Source organism: Mesoplodon mirus (genome assembly GCF_964341445.2).
Source record: "Mesoplodon mirus genome assembly, contig: SUPER_14_unloc_4, whole genome shotgun sequence".
Classification (NCBI taxonomy): Eukaryota; Metazoa; Chordata; class Mammalia; order Artiodactyla; family Ziphiidae; genus Mesoplodon; species Mesoplodon mirus.
In genome coordinates this window covers 497,081-516,335 of record NW_028295741.1, presented here as the reverse complement: position 1 = coordinate 516,335, position 19,255 = coordinate 497,081, and the positions used below count along the sequence as shown (strand labels likewise).

Below are 19,255 nucleotides of genomic sequence, written 5' to 3'. Positions count from 1 at the left end.
TGAGCACGCAGAGCCTCTAGAGAGCCAGGCTCTGCCTTCTGAGAACTTCTCCCCTAAGGCTGCTCATAATTCACGTGATACCGGCCATATAGAGCCGACTTGGCCCACACTGTCACAGAAAGCCTTATCAGAATCTCTTCTTCTTCATACACTCTTGTGTCTGTTACTTGGTTATTGCCTTTGGTACTCCACTGATGTGAACCACAGTCGCCAGGGGATGGAGGACACTAGTGACCCATCTTGCTCTGTGGCCTCAGTCCACAGCTGGAGGGTAAGGGAAGAGGCCAAATGAAGGTTAAGAAGGAAAGATGGAGTTTGAAGAGAAGACCTGAGTTAAGGGTGTCTTCTCAAGTCTTGATGACTGAAATGTAGCTCTAGTACCTGAAGTCCTGCTTGTTCTCAAGGCTGACCGTGGGGCTGGGTGCACTCAGTGAAGGAACCGTATACACTTAGTATTTCCTTGCTTGCTCACGCTTGCCCTCCTCTGATACACCCTCTGCAAGACTGATCTTCCCCTGAAACAACTTTCCCCCTGCTACTGTCATCTCAGGAACATTTGCTTCCCCTTCCTAGTGTCCCCCTAGAATGCCATTGCAGCCAATTCATAATTTGATAATCATGCTGCTTACCATATTCTCAGCAATTTCGGATAAATTTTATTCGCTTTATTCCATAGTCTTCACCCATCAATAATCTTCCTTAACTTCCCAGCTGCAGGTTAACCCATTTGGAATCATTTCTTTTTCTTTCTCTTCTTTGGCAAATCCTATCTATCTTTTAAGGTCTTTTTCTTGTCTCTCTACCATCCTGCCTTGCTGAACTTCTTTTTTTTCCGTTTAAGTAACCTTTCAATCTCCTTCCCCAGTTTCCTCATAAACATTGAGAGTTTATTCCTCACACGTTAGACAGCGGTTTATGAATGGCCAGGCATAATGGACTCAGAATGAGTTGGCACGCCCGAGGTACCTGTCTTGCTGGGGAGCCAGAGGTGAAGGGCTGGCTGCTGGACACATGTTTGCATGGAGTCAGGCTGAGTGGCCTCAGGGTGTTTGCCCTGCACTTGTGTGTGTTTCTCCCTAGTTGGTTTCCTTGTCCAGCCACCTGTGACCTCCCTCCATCCAGCCCAGGGAATCCTTCTCATCACAGGGGTAGGATGTTTGTCTCATTTTCCATCACATCCTTTCCCCAAAGTTTGGTTGTGAGTTGTTCCCATTCCAAAGACCTTTCCTCTTTGAAGAGAAAAGAGAAAATCTTGTCTCTCCTTTCCTCTCACTTCACTTCTGCTCTATTATCTCCTCCGTCCAGAATGGCCCACTGACTCACATGGGTGTAGATCCGAAGATGGCAAGAACTGCCAGCAATTCTGAGATAATAATATGGATGGATCAGGAAAACTTGAAAACCTTTATCCCGCCACATTAAAAAAAATTGCACTTCCAGTGTATTCAGAGTCTCAGTGTAGAAACACAAATGATAGAGAAATTGAATTACACTCAAGTTTTTCTTTCCTCCTTTCCTGATTTATTCTAATCCTCCAAGTTAACATGATGAACTCTTTGTTGTGTAAAGTTTCAGACATTTTCTACCCATGCACACTTTTCTTTTTTTCACATAAGAGTGTGAACTAGGTCACTTTCAACATGCTGTGATTCTGTGATTCACTGTCTCCCACCGAGTCATCCACTGATAAAGTCATCTGTTTCACGGAGAACTATTTCCAATAGCTAATAGCCAATGTCTGTGGAGTGCTTACTCTGTGTCGGTTTCTTGTAACTTCTTTACAGATCATTTGTACAGCGTACCCATGGACCAGGTACAATTATGACCCCCAAGTGACAGATAAGTGCAGATAAGTACAAATAAATACAGAGGCCAAGTGACTTGCCCAAGACGCTGGAGCAAATCAAAATCCATGCCTCTGTAATCATTTTGCTCTATTGCCTCTGTCTGGGAGGCTTGATGATTTGGCAACTAAAACCTTAAATATCATGTTCCATTTTTATATCTGTGACACAAGCGTGGGGCTGTGATACGGGGTAACTAACCTGACTACTTTTGAAAACCCTTATGCACCTGGATGAAAGTAAGCCAGGGACTGCAAGCCATAGATTTAAGGTTTCCTACCAACTTTTAAAAATAGCTTCTTGAATGCAATTTATGTAGTGTCAAGTCTAGGATGTAGCCCAAATAGTAACAGAAAAATGGAGATATGTAGGAAAATACTTAAAGTTGACAAGTATTGGGAGTGTAGTATTTTTGGGGCCAGCGTGTAGACCACAGGAAAACTTGCTGTTTCCATCCCAAAGGGAAGAGCCCTACGTTGCAACTGCCAAGGTCCCTGGGGCAGCAAGTGTGCTCACTGCTTAGTAAAGAAGCATCCTCAGTTTGATAGAATCATATGGGAGCCTTACATTTGGTTAGCAGTTCTACATTCTTGATGTAATAATATTTTCAGGGTGTGGGAGCGTATCAAGCTCTGAAAATACCCTTGGAGAGATCTGCTTATTAAGTTTGGCTATTTCAATCTCCCTACTACTTCTTTACTAAACACCAGGCGGTTTCCTTCACTTTTCAGAACCATGTTGTTTTTCCCTTGTCTAATGAACTTTGAAATACTTTTGGATGAGCTATTAAGTTTGGGGAAAAATAAACATCTCTTTAAAATAAGGAAGATAATAACAATGACAAGTAGAAAAATCTCTAAAACAGAGAATATCCTCCATTCTAGCCAATGACGGAGTGGAAGGTTCGTGCTCGCTGTCCAGGACGTAGAAATAAAAGCTGAGGAGGCGCTGAGGCGTCTCCTGGATCTCTATGAGCCTCCATCATTTCTGCTGAGTAGGGTGGACAGATAAAATATAGGCTGTTTAGTTAAATATGAATGTTTGAAAAACAACGAGTACATTTTGAAGATAAGTATGCCCCAAATAGTTCATAGGATCTACTTATACTAAAAATAATGACTTATTATTCATGTGAAGTTCAAGGTTAACTGGGTATCCTGTATTTTTATGTACTAAATCTGACAGCCCTACTGATGATCCACAATGGAGGCAGTTGAGGAGCGGTACATGCTGGCTCTCGGACAGTCAGAAATGGCTTCAGCAGATCCAGGTACAGTATGAAATTCTTTTTGGATGTAGCTCAGAAGCCATGGCCAGCCCTTGACTGCAAGTACTGCCTCGGGTTTCCCTGAGGTGGGGTAAACCTTCCTCTTAATGGCCTTTTGGTAAGTCTGGAAGACCATATCCAAGGGGAGCCCCAAAGTCAGTTTCATCCTCACAACCATGTTTCCAATTCCTGGAATTGGCTGCATGTGACTCACAAGAGCTGAGGAGGTTTGTGGAAATTGGGAGTGTCATAGCTTGAACCCTTTGTAGGTAAAGTTTTGCTGTTGTGAGAGTTTTATCAGGAGCAATGTGAAAGACTCCATGTCCCCAGGTAGATAGAAATAATCCTGTTCTACCTGTGTGTATGTGACAAGTCTCTAATAGTTCAGAGAGCAAGTATCTGGTCTTAGAAAGACTGATCCAAGCTTGGATGTTTCTGGTGACAAGGCAAGGTCCTGAGTTTCAAGTTCACCTTTTATGGTTGAGGAGACAATAAGGTGGTCAGAAGGGAAATCATGGAGGAGACCTTGGCTTCATCCATCGTGTAGGCTTGTATATGTGGTTCTATGTAGATCGTGTTTCAAAGGTGGAGCTTGTTTACAACTATGAACATTCTCCGATGTGCTTTTTGGACCTTCATTCCCAGAGCAAGAGCAGTGCCGAGGCTCTAGAAATGCCATGGATATTCTGAGCTGTCAGTGGCATTTCCCCGGTACTGTTCCCTTGGTGCCGCTCCTTGAAATGTCCAAAGGGATTATCATGTGTCTTGTGGCGGGTCCTAGCATTGTGAAAGGAAGCTGCTGCACCTGGCTCAGAGGATTTCGGATGTGGTGGGAGGAGGAGTAGTACTACGACTATAAATTGTATCACAGCCTATCTATTCCATCTTGAGAGTGGGGTTGGGGGGTTATGAAGGGGGGCTTTTATTGTACTTTTATACATTGTACCCTTGAAACTAATTCAATTTTTAAAAATTAATTAATTTATTTGGGGCTGCATTGGGTCTTTGTTGCTGCTAGCGGGCGTTCTCTAGTTGCAGTGAGCGGGGGCTCCTCTTGGCTGTGGTGCACGGGCTTCTCATTGCAGTGGCTTCTCTTGTTCCGGATCATGGGCTCTAGGCACGCAGGCTTCCGTAGTTGTGGCACGTGGGCTCCGTAGATGTGGCACAGGCTCTAGAGCGCAGGCTCAGTAGTTGTGGCGCGTGGGCTTAGTTACTCCGTGGCACGTGGGATCTTCCCAGAACAGGGCTCGAACCCATGTCCCGTGCATTCGCAGGCATATTCTTAACCACTGCTCCACCAGGGAAGCCCGATAATTCAGTTTTTTATAAAGAGAAGATTCCTAATATTATTCCAAAATTTTTAAAATATGTAGTTGGATAACACTATGAAAAATTAACTGATATATTCTTTTATTATTTCTCTTTGCCCCCTGGATCTTTTTCCCCATCCAGTCAGCTAGGCACTGTGAGTTCACTGCATTAGGAAGGTAAAGACTCAGCAGAAATGAGGGAGAAAAACAGAAAAGTCTCAGCTTTGGAATGTTCACAACGGAGGCCACAGTAGAACAGGTGAGAATTCTGTGAACCAAAAATAAATGTCGTCTCAAATGCAAAAAAGTATTCTCTGCACTGGGAGGCAGGAGAGGGAGGGAGGGAAGGACTGAAGGAGAGAGATCAGTGTGGCCAGGGACATGGAGACTGTGCTTGAGGACGATATGCCCAGGAAGAGAATCAGAATCTGGAGAAGATTCAGCCTGCACGTGATCATTGCCTCCAGCCAGCACCCTCATCTCAGACGTTGGGAAATTCAGAGAGAGAGTGGGAGTACGTCAGGAGGGCCACGCGCATAGTCTGTGTGGCAGGGGTTGTGGCCGTTCCCTATTTGTGAGGAGTCCCCAGCAATTTGCAGGCCTCTTCTGGAAAATGCTGGCGGACGTCTCTAGTGCTTATGTGAAAGCTTGTTCACAAACCTTGAAAGATACAGATGTAGATGACAGATAGATGCATAGATAGAAAAATGTCCTTAAATAAAAGCTCCAGGAAAGGTTTGGAAAATGCCCTTTATTGCATAGGACGCTTCTATTGTCATATGATGTTAGACTGAGTGCCGGTCCCTTCATCCTCCTTCAGACCACGGCATTCTGTCTGCTACTCTCCCGAGGGTCCTTTCTTCTCCCTGGAAGGGATAAAACAAATGAGGTAGGACAGGAAGAGACAAGAAGCACTCCAAGCTCTGCTGGTCAGGGTTACCCTCCAGCATTGCCTTAATGCTCAGAGCCACACACACCACAGTGAGCTTGGCTCCAGATCAACTACCACGCAACGAAGGTTCTGGAACATTTCCATATCTCGGGGGACCTCATTTCCACGTGACTCTCTTTCATATTCCCCTTTGTCACAGAAGGCTCGGTCCAGTGGTCAGGGTGAGATCTCGGCTCAGGCCCAAGGCTCTCAGACCTCAAAGTTCTGGTCCTGCAAGGGCCCCTGTCCTCTCTTGAGACCACTCCTGGCTCTCTCTGCCGAGAAGGAGCTGCTGGCAGTACGTCCTCTAAGAGTTGAGGTCCATCGTGCAGACCCTGAGGAAACTCCTAGGAAAAGGCTCCACCTTCTTGTTTACGTCAACAGAGGTCAATGCCTTTGTTAGTGCTGGGTGTGTCCCATTTGATGCAACTGCAGAGCCATTAGGTAAACCAGCACATGTGTGCGGCCCCTTCCCTTAGACTCCTCTGGGCCCTCGTGACATAGGCTCAGAAGACTGCCAGCCTCAAGCCTTACCTCTTCCAAGGGACGGCCACACCGTCCTCCAGGATCTTCTGTCCCATGAATCTCAGTTGCTGTTTGGAACTCAAAGGAGAGAAAAGACCCTGCCTGCGGGGTCTCTTTGGGCTGGGGCCTTCCCCCGTGGGCTGCTCTCCCTCATTCTCCTTTTCTTCTTGCTTCTCTTCCTCCTCCTCCTCCTCCTCCTCAGGTGTGCTCTCGGATTCCACATTGCCCATCCACTGGGCCATGTTGAGATGAAAGACACGGCAGCTGAAGCCCTGCAGGACGCCGCCCTTCACGTGCTGCTGGAGGATCTCCAAGGTGGGGAAGACCCGGCAGCAGGCCATGCACCTGAAGCCGTTCTCCATGGTCACCATCCAGTCCGGTGTCTTGGCCCTGGGTCTCTCCTCGACGGCAGGTGACCCTGATGGGCTGCCTGGCTCTGCCCTTTCCTCATACTCTTTCTCCTCCCCAGTGGGCTCACTGTCAGACAGGAGGCTTTCGGTGAACACATCAGAGGGGCAAGTGCCTACTGTGCACGCATCCTCAGGAAGGGTCACTTCTTCTATCGTCAGCTGCTTTTCAGGCAACTCCAAGGGTTTCTTTGTCTTCCAGGAGACAGCGACACCCTTGTTCACTTGTACCTGCATGTAGTATATTTTCATGCCCCTTTCCTCTTTGTCTGGGTGCAGATAGTCCTTACAGGGTGAAGAGAGTGAGGAGGAGACACAGTGTGATGGGGGAGCGGTCTCCCCTTCTTCCTGAACCTGGGCTAGGTGTGCTGTAGGCCAGGCAGTGTCTCGAAATCTCTGCATTGCTGAAAAAGGAAATTAAAACCATAATAACATGCATGGGCCGTGCCGGAAGCTGAGGGAGCAGGTGTGGTAGACGAGAGAGGGACATTTGCATGACGTAGCTATGTCGTGAGCTTGGTGTCTGTTGGCCATAGGATGGAGCGGTGTATCTGGTGTCATCTGTGGGCTTTTCATGTGCGTGGGGGGGATACTGGAGCGGTGTCTGTATACAGGGGTGTGGAGTATGGTGGTGAGGGCTGTGGTATGTGAGGGATGCGGCTGGATGCGTGTATGACAAGGAGTGTGATTTTGGTAATATCGGTGGTGCATTACATGTGGAATGGGGCTGTGGTGCTTGGGGTTTATGTGTGCTCTGAGAAGGGCTGTGCCTGGAGGGCAGATGTATGTGTGAGCTGTGTGGACCTGAGCTGGATGGTCCTGCTCTCAGTCTGGAGGTGTATGATGCAGAACTCTGTCCTTCTCTGGAAGCAAAGGCAAAGACAAAGCCTACATTTTCCTCTGAAGATGCTTAATCTGGTCCCTCTTCCCTCCACCTCAAGCCCAGACATTTCCGGACCCTGCTCCTTGACTTCCCCACCATGGTAGTAGCAGTATTCACACCGCCCCCCCAGACTCAGCTGGCATCCACGCCCTCGGAACAGCTCAGCCATCCTGCACAGGCTCCTCCACAGAGCCCTCATCACCTCTGATGACCCTGGATTTCCTCTCAGCCTCCCTGGGATCTGTGTGCCTCCTGCCTCACAGCCAAGCACCCCCTCAACTGAGGAGCCCCGCGCCCTTACCAGCGTAGCTGAGCTTGCGCGGAGTAGAAGTACAGAAGAAGTATTTAGGGGCAGAGGAGACCTCCACTGCCCCTGGGCTGCAGCCTTGGGCCACCACAGTGGATCCAAGCCGAGGGGGATCCTCTTGTGACTTCGAGATTCCTGAGGGAGGAATGAAAGGCTCAGGGTGGGTTCATCAGTCCTCTGTCCACAAATATTTACTGAGTGTGTGGCACGTGTCAGGTGCAGTGAATACACACAGTTGAGAGTGTGGTTCCCAGTGGATCCTCCAGGATTTAATTCCAATCAATACTTATTCTCTCACTGTCTAGTTGGTAATGTAGGCCTCGGTGGTGACTGTGAGTGTGTGGGAAGAGTGAGTGATGTGTATCAGTTAAGTCTGTGGTAAGTGTGGGGTTGGCATGGGGAGCACAGTGCAGATGTGTCTATCTGTGTCTGTGGCCTTTGTGTGCATGGTTTCTGTTCACAAGTCAGGAATTCTGGGACATGTAACGTTTCCTCATTACATGGTGTGGCTTGTATTTATGGTGCGTGTTCATTCATTCATTCACCAAGATTCAGTAAGCAGCTACTCCTGTGTATCCGGCACTCTTCCATTGTTGTAGTCTTTGGTAACGCTGCACATTCTAGTAGGGGAAGACACACACTAAACAAAACTACAATAAATATATAATACATCAGCTGGTGGTAAGTATATAAGGGTTGCCAGACTTAGCGAACAAGAATACAAGGCACCCAGTTAAATTTCAGTTTCAGATAAACCCAGAATAATTTTTTAGTGTAAGTATTCCCATGCAGTATTTGTTCTTACTTAGTTTTAGTGTAAGTATGGCCCATACAATATTTGGGACATACTGATACTGAAAAATTACTTGTTGTTTATCTGGAATTCAAATTGAACTGGATAGCCCATATTTTCTCTGGCAATCCTGACATGGGTTACTGAGACTGTGGTTTACTGTGGTTTGTACAAAGCGGGTCTGGCATTACTCAAGAATGTGTTACAAGTGTGGTGTGTATGACACGTGACTGGTTCTTACAGAGGTATTTAGCGATGGCTGAAGTTAGCTGTGTTTGTGTGAGAGTTGTGGAGATACATATATATATATATATATATATATATATAGTGTGTGTGTGTCTGTGTGTCCTATATATATAGTGTGAGTGTCTATATACATATCTCATCTCCAGCGTTTGGTGTTGGAGGAGAGGATTGTGATACAGGTGGGTTGTATGAGAACGTAGTACAGGAGGGATGCGTGTATATACCTCCATGTGCTGTGTGTGGTTTAATAAGGAAGTTATATGTGGGGTGTGTGATATTTTTGCTGCATCAGAGTGTACATGGGTGTATGAGTTACTGTCTCATAAAACACCCCTAACAAGAATTCTGTATACACTCTTACGTACACCGAGTGTCAGCCAGGTCCAGGCAGGGTGACAAGAACTTTACCACGCAGACTTTATATCTGGTAAGCACTCTAACCCCATTCATCTCGCTCTTCTCTGCACTACCACACACACACACACACACACACACACACACACACACTCACACACCCACACACACACAGGAACATAGAGCAAAATATTCTGAATGGTCAGGGGCAGTCATTGCCTTCCCCAGCCTGTCCCAGCCACTGCCTGGAAATCTGCCTGCTGTCTAGAGCTCCATTCCCAGGGCCCATCCTACAGTCTCCAGGGCCCTGGGCCTGGTAGGAGCTACTGGGCTCTAATCTGGGGCAGAGGCCTCTAGCTGGAGCTCTGGGGTGACCACCCCTCTCCCAGGGCAAGCTACTCGCCTACATTTAATGCACGCAGGCACCACGTGGCCCGTGGCTCTCAGAGCTCCCCGCAGGACCCTGAGGCCATTTCTCACCCCCGCTCACGTGGTCTCAGTCTCTGGAAAACCCTTCCCTTCCCTTGATCTCCTTTGGGAAATTCTTCCTGTTGAAGGAATAAATCCTCCTTGCTTTCAATATGACACCATCCCTAGACAAACAATCTTCTTTCAAAGTGCATTCCACTTGTCAAGATATTTTTCAACAGGGCCTTCAACTCATGGGGCTTCTCTTTCCACTTTGGTAAAAGAGGCCAAGCAACTCATGGGTCTCTCTCAGCATCCTTGCATCCTTCACATCCCCCACCTCATGACCCCAGGGAAAGATCCAAGAGAATAAGAGAGAAATCGGGGACTGAGAAAAGCTGCACCTCTAGGTCTGTGCAAGCAGGATGCAGCCTGCTGTGAGTCCGACAAAGCTCCAGGCCCGGCTGCCCCAGGAGAGAGTCCTCAGACCAGCGGAGCTGACCTCCCAACTCCCAGGGGGCATCTGGCCGTTCTGTGCCGTCTCACACCACAGGGGCCCTCCAGATAGATACGGCAGCATCAGTGAGACAAGGTCTCTCGCTCCCTGCTTCACAGGTGACACGTTCTCAGTCCCCCGCTTCCTAGAGAAGCTTCAGTTTGGCAGAAACCCATGTGCCCCAGACAAGTTGCCCCCCACATACCTCCTCCGTTCTCGGCAGTTTCCTGGGACTCTTCATTTTCCAGATGTTTCCTCTTTTGTCGCCGTTCCATCGTACCAACTAGAAATCTCCCTTAGAAGATGCCTCAAGAGATGTCCAACTCCTCCTCTTACCTACAGGTTGGCCCTTCTTGGCTCTTGGGCAATCCGTTGAAATGATTCAATACAAACAAAAATAGTCAAGTCTCCTAAATGGCTGAAAAACTTGTACCACTTAGTGAACCAGCAGTACTGCCTAGTGCTCACCAGGGCTGTTATGTTTGCAGGGTTGCCAGGCGCACAGCGGAATTCTGTGACCTCAGTGCTGACATCAGTGCATTCGATGGACCTAGGGTGAGCACAGTGTCTGCAGTAGCACAGGCCCCATTTTCAAGAACAATTCCTTTTTCCCAGCCGATGCTTTCCCGTGAAAGGGAAAGGTTCCTACCATATCTATTATAAATTGTATCATACCATGTCTATTATAAAATTCACATTTTGATTGGACATCTTTTAATGTCTTTTCTAGAGAGATTTAATATGAATATTTTAAATGGTCTCCAGTTTCCCTGTGGATTATTGACATTTTAAACTCTGCACTTCAATTTTCCCTCAATACGTGTAATTTTGTCACAGCTATTTCTGTACTTAAAGATGAGGAACTATATAATTGATTTCTTCATTTTTTCCCCATCTCTCTCCAAGGTACTGCATTTGATTGTGTCTTGCGACTGAGTGAAAAATGCTAGTCCTTGAGTCAGGACATTGGGCCCTTTAGCAAGTAACTCAACCTATCTGGGCTTCAGCTTCTGTATGTGCGATCAAGAGGCTTGGACTAGCTGACTTTTCAAATGCTGTGTTTCTTTGATTCACTCTCACTTACTGATCTGCTCCTTAAGAAGAGGGTCTGTTCTCATAAAGTAACAACAGTCTTTTCCTAACCTTGGGTTGGGCGGAGTTTAACTGTTCGTACTCAGTTTGTTAGTTATATTGCCTTCTACGTATGCTTAGCTCTAAATAATTTATATGGCTCTTGTGACTATTTTTAGATCTTCTTTTTTTCTTATTTTCTTTTACAGTTTCTAATTTGTTATCGCCAGTGTAGAGGAGCCTGATTGATTTTTAAAATTTATTGATCTTGTATGTGTGTGCCTTGTTGAACCGTCTTATTAGTTCCTGCTAGTTTATCTGTGGGTTCTTTTGGGTCTCCTAGATAAATGAGCATATTAAATGTAAATAGTGTGTTCTTTGGATAAAGTTTATTTTCTTGCATCTATATATATAGAAGCAATATGTTGAATTGATTTAAATATTTAAATACTTACATACCTGTTATCACAATCTAACGTTCTTTATCTTATTTTCTTTCAATCAATATTATGTTTTCAAGATTTATCCATGTGAATCCATATAGATCTAGGTCTTTGATTTTTGACTGTTTGATATTATTTCATCACATGCATATAGCATCATTTATTTTCCATTCAAGCATTATTGGACAATTGGATTGTTTCCCTCCCTTCTCTAGAACAAACAACATTTCCTAGAATATCCCTGAAGGTGTCTGAGAGTCGAGAAGGGCCAGGCTGCCCGAAGGATTGCTACTTGCTTTTAGCCACCTTCCAACAGGCCGTCTCCAGCCAGCAATTTGAAGCACAGCTGAAATGAGAACTGCCCCAAATGTGAAGATCTTAGGAGCTTCCTAGAAGGTGGGAGGTTAATGATAGGCATCCTGCTGGGATCCCAGGGGAGTCTGAGCTGGCCTGAAGCTCATCTTCCTCCTCCACCTCTCAAGAGAAATATGGAGGAAAGAAGACTTCAAAAACTGTGAGCAGGCAGAGGGAGGGATATTGGGGGCCGAAGCTGTAACTGAGGTCTTGGAGTGGGCTGTGAGCACGCAGAGCCTCTAGAGAGCCAGGCTCTGCCTTTTGAGAACTTCTCCCCTAAGGCTGCTCATAATTCACGTGATACCGGCCATATAGAGCCGACTTGGCCCACACTGTCACAGAAAGCCTTATCAGAATCTCTTCTTCTTCATACACTCTTGTGTCTGTTACTTGGTTATTGCCTTTGGTACTCCACTGATGTGAACCACAGTCGCCAGGGGATGGAGGACACTAGTGACCCATCTTGCTCTGTGGCCTCAGTCCACAGCTGGAGGGTAAGGGAAGAGGCCAAATGAAGGTTAAGAAGGAAAGATGGAGTTTGAAGAGAAGACCTGAGTTAAGGGTGTCTTCTCAAGTCTTGATGACTGAAATGTAGCTCTAGTACCTGAAGTCCTGCTTGTTCTCAAGGCTGACCGCGGGGCTGGGTGCACTCAGTGAAGGAACCGTATACACTTAGTATTTCCTTGCTTGCTCACGCTTGCCCTCCTCTGATACACCCTCTGCAAGACTGATCTTCCCCTGAAACAACTTTCCCCCTGCTACTGTCATCTCAGGAACATTTGCTTCCCCTTCCTAGTGTCCCCCTAGAATGCCATTGCAGCCAATTCATAATTTGATAATCATGCTGCTTACCATATTCTCAGCAATTTCGGATAAATTTTATTCACTTTATTCCATAGTCTTCACCCATCAATAATCTTCCTTAACTTCCCAGCTGCAGGTTAACCCATTTGGAATCATTTCTTTTTCTTTCTCTTCTTTGGCAAATCCTTTCTATCTTTTAAGGTCTTTTTCTTGTCTCTCTACCATCCTGCCTTGCTGAACTTCTTTTTTTTCCGTTTAAGTAACCTTTCAATCTCCTTCCCCAGTTTCCTCATAAACATTGAGAGTTTATTCCTCACACGTTAGACAGCGGTTTATGAATGGCCAGGCATAATGGACTCAGAATGAGTTGGCACGCCCGAGGTACCTGTCTTGCTGGGGAGCCAGAGGTGAAGGGCTGGCTGCTGGACACATGTTTGCATGGAGTCAGGCTGAGTGGCCTCAGGGTGTTTGCCCTGCACTTGTGTGTTTTTCTCCCTAGTTGGTTTCCTTGTCCAGCCACCTGTGACCTCCCTCCATCCAGCCCAGGGAATCCTTCTCATCACAGGGGTAGGATGTTTGTCTCATTTTCCATCACATCCTTTCCCCAAAGTTTGGTTGTGAGTTGTTCCCATTCCAAAGACCTTTCCTCTTTGAAGAGAAAAGAGAAAATCTTGTCTCTCCTTTCCTCTCACTTCACTTCTGCTCTATTATCTCCTCCGTCCAGAATGGCCCACTGACTCACATGGGTGTAGATCCGAAGATGGCAAGAACTGCCAGCAATTCTGAGATAATAATATGGATGGATCAGGAAAACTTGAAAACCTTTATCCCGCCACATTAAAAAAAATTGCACTTCCAGTGTATTCAGAGTCTCAGTGTAGAAACACAAATGATAGAGAAATTGAATTACACTCAAGTTTTTCTTTCCGCCTTTCCTGATTTATTCTAATCCTCCAAGTTAACATGATGAACTCTTTGTTGTGTAAAGTTTCAGACATTTTCTACCCATGCACACTTTTCTTTTTTTCACATAAGAGTGTGAACTAGGTCACTTTCAACATGCTGTGATTCTGTGATTCACTGTCTCCCACCGAGTCATCCACTGATAAAGTCATCTGTTTCACGGAGAACTATTTCCAATAGCTAATAGCCAATGTCTGTGGAGTGCTTACTCTGTGTCGGTTTCTTGTAACTACTTTACAGATCATTTGTACAGCGTACCCATGGACCAGGTACAATTATGACCCCCAAGTGACAGATAAGTGCAGATAAGTACAAATAAATACAGAGGCCAAGTGACTTGCCCAAGACGCTGGAGCAAATCAAAATCCATGCCTCTGTAATCATTTTGCTCTATTGCCTCTGTCTGGGAGGCTTGATGATTTGGCAACTAAAACCTTAAATATCATGTTCCATTTTTATATCTGTGACACAAGCGTGGGGCTGTGATACGGGGTAACTAACCTGACTACTGTTGAAAACCCTTATGCACCTGGATGAAAGTAAGCCAGGGACTGCAAGCCATAGATTTAAGGTTTCCTACCAACTTTTAAAAATAGCTTCTTGAATGCAATTTATGTAGTGTCAAGTCTAGGATGTAGCCCAAATAGTAACAGAAAAATGGAGATATGTAGGAAAATACTTAAAGTTGACAAGTATTGGGAGTGTAGTATTTTTGGGGCCAGCGTGTAGACCACAGGAAAACTTGCTGTTTCCATCCCAAAGGGAAGAGCCCTACGTTGCAACTGCCAAGGTCCCTGGGGCAGCAAGTGTGCTCACTGCTTAGTAAAGAAGCATCCTCAGTTTGATAGAATCATATGGGAGCCTTACATTTGGTTAGCAGTTCTACATTCTTGATGTAATAATATTTTCAGGGTGTGGGAGCGTATCAAGCTCTGAAAATACCCTTGGAGAGATCTGCTTATTAAGTTTGGCTATTTCAATCTCCCTACTACTTCTTTACTAAACACCAGGCGGTTTCCTTCACTTTTCAGAACCATGTTGTTTTTCCATTGTCTAATGAACTTTGAAATACTGTTGGATGAGCTATTAAGTTTGGGGAAAAATAAACATCTCTTTAAAATAAGGAAGATAATAACAATGACAAGTAGAAAAATCTCTAAAACAGAGAATATCCTGCATTCTAGCCAATGACGGAGTGGAAGGTTCGTGCTCGCTGTCCAGGACGTAGAAATAAAAGCTGAGGAGGCGCTGAGGCGTCTCTTGGATCTCTATGAGCCTCCATCATTTCTGCTGAGTAGGGTGGACAGATAAAATATAGGCTGTTTAGTTAAATATGAATGTTTGAAAAACAACGAGTACATTTTGAAGATAAGTATGCCCCAAATAGTTCATAGGATCTACTTATACTAAAAATAATGACTTATTATTCATGTGAAGTTCAAGGTTAACTGGGTATCCTGTATTTTTATGTACTAAATCTGACAGCCCTACTGATGATCCACAATGGAGGCAGTTGAGGAGCGGTACATGCTGGCTCTCGGACAGTCAGAAATGGCTTCAGCAGATCCAGGTACAGTATGAAATTCTTTTTGGATGTAGCTCAGAAGCCATGGCCAGCCCTTGACTGCAAGTACTGCCTCGGGTTTCCCTGAGGTGGGGTAAACCTTCCTCTTAATGGCCTTTTGGTAAGTCTGGAAGACCATATCCAAGGGGAGCCCCAAAGTCAGTTTCATCCTCACAACCATGTTTCCAATTCCTGGAATTGGCTGCATGTGACTCACAAGAGCTGAGGAGGTTTGTGGAAATTGGGAGTGTCATAGCTTGAACCCTTTGTAGGTAAAGTTTTGCTGTTGTGAGAGTTTTATCAGGAGCAATGTGAAAGACTCCATGTCCCCAGGTAGATAGAAATAATCCTGTTCTACCTGTGTGTATGTGACAAGTCTCTAATAGTTCAGAGAGCAAGTATCTGGTCTTAGAAAGACTGATCCAAGCTTGGATGTTTCTGGTGACAAGGCAAGGTCCTGAGTTTCAAGTTCACCTTTTATGGTTGAGGAGACAATAAGGTGGTCAGAAGGGAAATCATGGAGGAGACCTTGGCTTCATCCATCGTGTAGGCTTGTATATGTGGTTCTATGTAGATCGTGTTTCAAAGGTGGAGCTTGTTTACAACTATGAACATTCTCCGATGTGCTTTTTGGACCTTCATTCCCAGAGCAAGAGCAGTGCCGAGGCTCTAGAAATGCCATGGATATTCTGAGCTGTCAGTGGCATTTCCCCGGTACTGTTCCCTTGGTGCCGCTCCTTGAAATGTCCAAAGGGATTATCATGTGTCTTGTGGCGGGTCCTAGCATTGTGAAAGGAAGCTGCTGCACCTGGCTCAGAGGATTTCGGATGTGGTGGGAGGAGGAGTAGTACTACGACTATAAATTGTATCACAGCATATCTATTCCATCTTGAGAGTGGGGTTGGGGGGTTATGAAGGGGGGCTTTTATTGTACTTTTATACATTGTACCCTTGAAACTAATTCAATTTTTTAAAATTAATTAATTTATTTGGGGCTGCATTGGGTCTTTGTTGCTGCTAGCGGGCGTTCTCTAGTTGCAGTGAGCGGGGGATCCTCTTGGCTGTGGTGCACGGGCTTCTCATTGCAGTGGCTTCTCTTGTTCCGGATCATGGGCTCTAGGCACGCAGGCTTCCGTAGTTGTGGCACGTGGGCTCGGTAGATGTGGCACAGGCTCTAGAGCGCAGGCTCAGTAGTTGTGGCGCGCGGGCTTAGTTACTCCGTGGCACGTGGGATCTTCCCAGACCAGGGCTCGAACCCATGTCCCGTGCATTCGCAGGCATATTCTTAACCACTGCTCCACCAGGGAAGCCCGATAATTCAGTTTTTTATAAAGAGAAGATTCCTAATATTATTCCAAAATTTTTAAAATATGTAGTTGGATAACACTATGAAAAATTAACTGATATATTCTTTTATTATTTCTCTTTGCCCCCTGGATCTTTTTCCCCATCCAGTCAGCTAGGCACTGTGAGTTCACTGCATTAGGAAGGTAAAGACTCAGCAGAAATGAGGGAGAAAAACAGAAAAGTCTCAGCTTTGGAATGTTCACAACGGAGGCCACAGTAGAACAGGTGAGAATTCTGTGAACCAAAAATAAATGTCGTCTCAAATGCAAAAAAGTATTCTCTGCACTGGGAGGCAGGAGAGGGAGGGAGGGAAGGACTGAAGGAGAGAGATCAGTGTGGCCAGGGACATGGAGACTGTGCTTGAGGACGATATGCCCAGGAAGAGAATCAGAATCTGGAGAAGATTCAGCCTGCACGTGATCATTGCCTCCAGCCAGCACCCTCATCTCAGACGTTGGGAAATTCAGAGAGAGAGTGGGAGTACGTCAGGAGGGCCACGCGCATAGTCTGTGTGGCAGGGGTTGTGGCCGTTCCCTATTTGTGAGGAGTCCCCAGCAATTTGCAGGCCTCTTCTGGAAAATGCTGGCGGACGTCTCTAGTGCTTATGTGAAAGCTTGTTCACAAACCTTGAAAGATACAGATGTAGATGACAGATAGATGCATAGATAGAAAAATGTCCTTAAATAAAAGCTCCAGGAAAGGTTTGGAAAATGCCCTTTATTGCATAGGACGCTTCTATTGTCATATGATGTTAGACTGAGTGCCGGTCCCTTCATCCTCCTTCAGACCACGGCATTCTGTCTGCTACTCTCCCGAGGGTCCTTTCTTCTCCCTGGAAGGGATAAAACAAATGAGGTAGGACAGGAAGAGACAAGAAGCACTCCAAGCTCTGCTGGTCAGGGTTACCCTCCAGCATTGCCTTAATGCTCAGAGCCACACACACCACAGTGAGCTTGGCTCCAGATCAACTACCACGCAACGAAGGTTCTGGAACATTTCCATATCTCGGGGGACCTCATTTCCACGTGACTCTCTTTCATATTCCCCTTTGTCACAGAAGGCTCGGTCCAGTGGTCAGGGTGAGATCTCGGCTCAGGCCCAAGGCTCTCAGACCTCAAAGTTCTGGTCCTGCAAGGGCCCCTGTCCTCTCTTGAGACCACTCCTGGCTCTCTCTGCCGAGAAGGAGCTGCTGGCAGTACGTCCTCTAAGAGTTGAGGTCCATCGTGCAGACCCTGAGAAAACTCCTAGGAAAAGGCTCCACCTTCTTGTTTACGTCAACAGAGGTCAATGCCTTTGTTAGTGCTGGGTGTGTCCCATTTGATGCAACTGCAGAGCCATTAGGTAAACCAGCACATGTGTGCGGCCCCTTCCCTTAGACTCCTCTGGGCCCTCGTGACATAGGCTCAGAAGACTGCCAGCCTCAAGCCTTACCTCTTCCAAGGGACGGCCACACCGTCCTCCAGGATCTTCTGTCCCATGAATCTCAGTTGCTGTTTGGAACTCAAAGGAGAGAAAAGACCCTGCCTGCGGGGTCTCTTTGGGCTGGGGCCTTCCCCCGTGGGCTGCTCTCCCTCATTCTCCTTTTCTTCTTGCTTCTCTTCCTCCTCCTCCTCCTCCTCCTCAGGTGTGCTCTCGGATTCCACATTGCCCATCCACTGGGCCATGTTGAGATGAAAGACACGGCAGCTGAAGCCCTGCAGGACGCCGCCCTTCACGTGCTGCTGGAGGATCTCCAAGGTGGGGAAGACCCGGCAGCAGGCCATGCACCTGAAGCCGTTCTCCATGGTCACCATCCAGTCCGGTGTCTTGGCCCTGGGTCTCTCCTCGACGGCAGGTGACCCTGATGGGCTGCCTGGCTCTGCCCTTTCCTCATACTCTTTCTCCTCCCCAGTGGGCTCACTGTCAGACAGGAGGCTTTCGGTGAACACATCAGAGGGGCAAGTGCCTACTGTGCACGCATCCTCAGGAAGGGTCACTTCTTCTATCGTCAGCTGCTTTTCAGGCAACTCCAAGGGTTTCTTTGTCTTCCAGGAGACAGCGACACCCTTGTTCACTTGTACCTGCATGTAGTATATTTTCATGCCCCTTTCCTCTTTGTCTGGGTGCAGATAGTCCTTACAGGGTGAAGAGAGTGAGGAGGAGACACAGTGTGATGGGGGAGCGGTCTCCCCTTCTTCCTGAACCTGGGCTAGGGGTGCTGTAGGCCAGGCAGTGTCTCGAAATCTCCGCATTGCTGAAAAAGGAAATTAAAACCATAATAACATGCATGGGCCGTGCCGGAAGCTGAGGGAGCAGGTGTGGTAGACGAGAGAGGGACATTTGCATGACGTAGCTATGTCGTGAGCTTGGTGTCTGTTGGCCGTAGGATGGAGCGGTGTATCTGGTGTCATCTGTGGGCTTTTCATGTGCGTGGGGGGGATACTGGAGCAGTGTCTGTATACAGGGGTGTGGAGTATGGTGGTGAGGGCTGTGGTATGTGAGGGATGCGGCTGGATGCGTGTATGACAAGGAGTGTGATTTTGGTAATATCGGTGGTGCATTACATGTGGAATGGGGCTGTGGTGCTTGGGGTTTATGTGTGCTCTGAGAAGGGCTGTGCCTGGAGGGCAGATGTATGTGTGAGCTGTGTGGACCTGAGCTGGATGGTCCTGCTCTCAGTCTGGAGGTGTATGATGCAGAACTCTGTCCTTCTCTGGAAGCAAAGGCAAAGACAAAGCCTACATTTTCCTCTGAAGATGCTTAATCTGGTCCCTCTTCCCTCCACCTCAAGCCCAGACATTTCCGGACCCTGCTCCTTGACTTCCCCACCATGGTAGTAGCAGTATTCACACCGCCCCCCCAGACTCAGCTGGCATCCACGCCCTCGGAACAGCTCAGCCATCCTGCACAGGCTCCTCCACAGAGCCCTCATCACCTCTGATGACCCTGGATTTCCTCT

General features: G+C 46.8%; 1 protein-coding gene across 1 annotated transcript in view; it reads right to left on the bottom strand.

Moving 5' to 3' along the window:
* Positions 1-6,008: 6,008 nt before the first annotated feature.
* Positions 6,009-19,255, bottom strand: part of LOC309816153 (uncharacterized protein) — a gene marked incomplete at both ends in the record, with an annotated part of 198,396 nt that continues 185,149 nt past the window's right edge. The window contains 2 exons of the mRNA XM_082646810.1: positions 6,009-6,652; positions 17,867-18,415. Of these exons, the coding sequence (XP_082502936.1) occupies positions 6,009-6,652; positions 17,867-18,415 (1,193 nt within the window). The remainder of the gene's footprint in view (positions 6,653-17,866; positions 18,416-19,255) is intronic.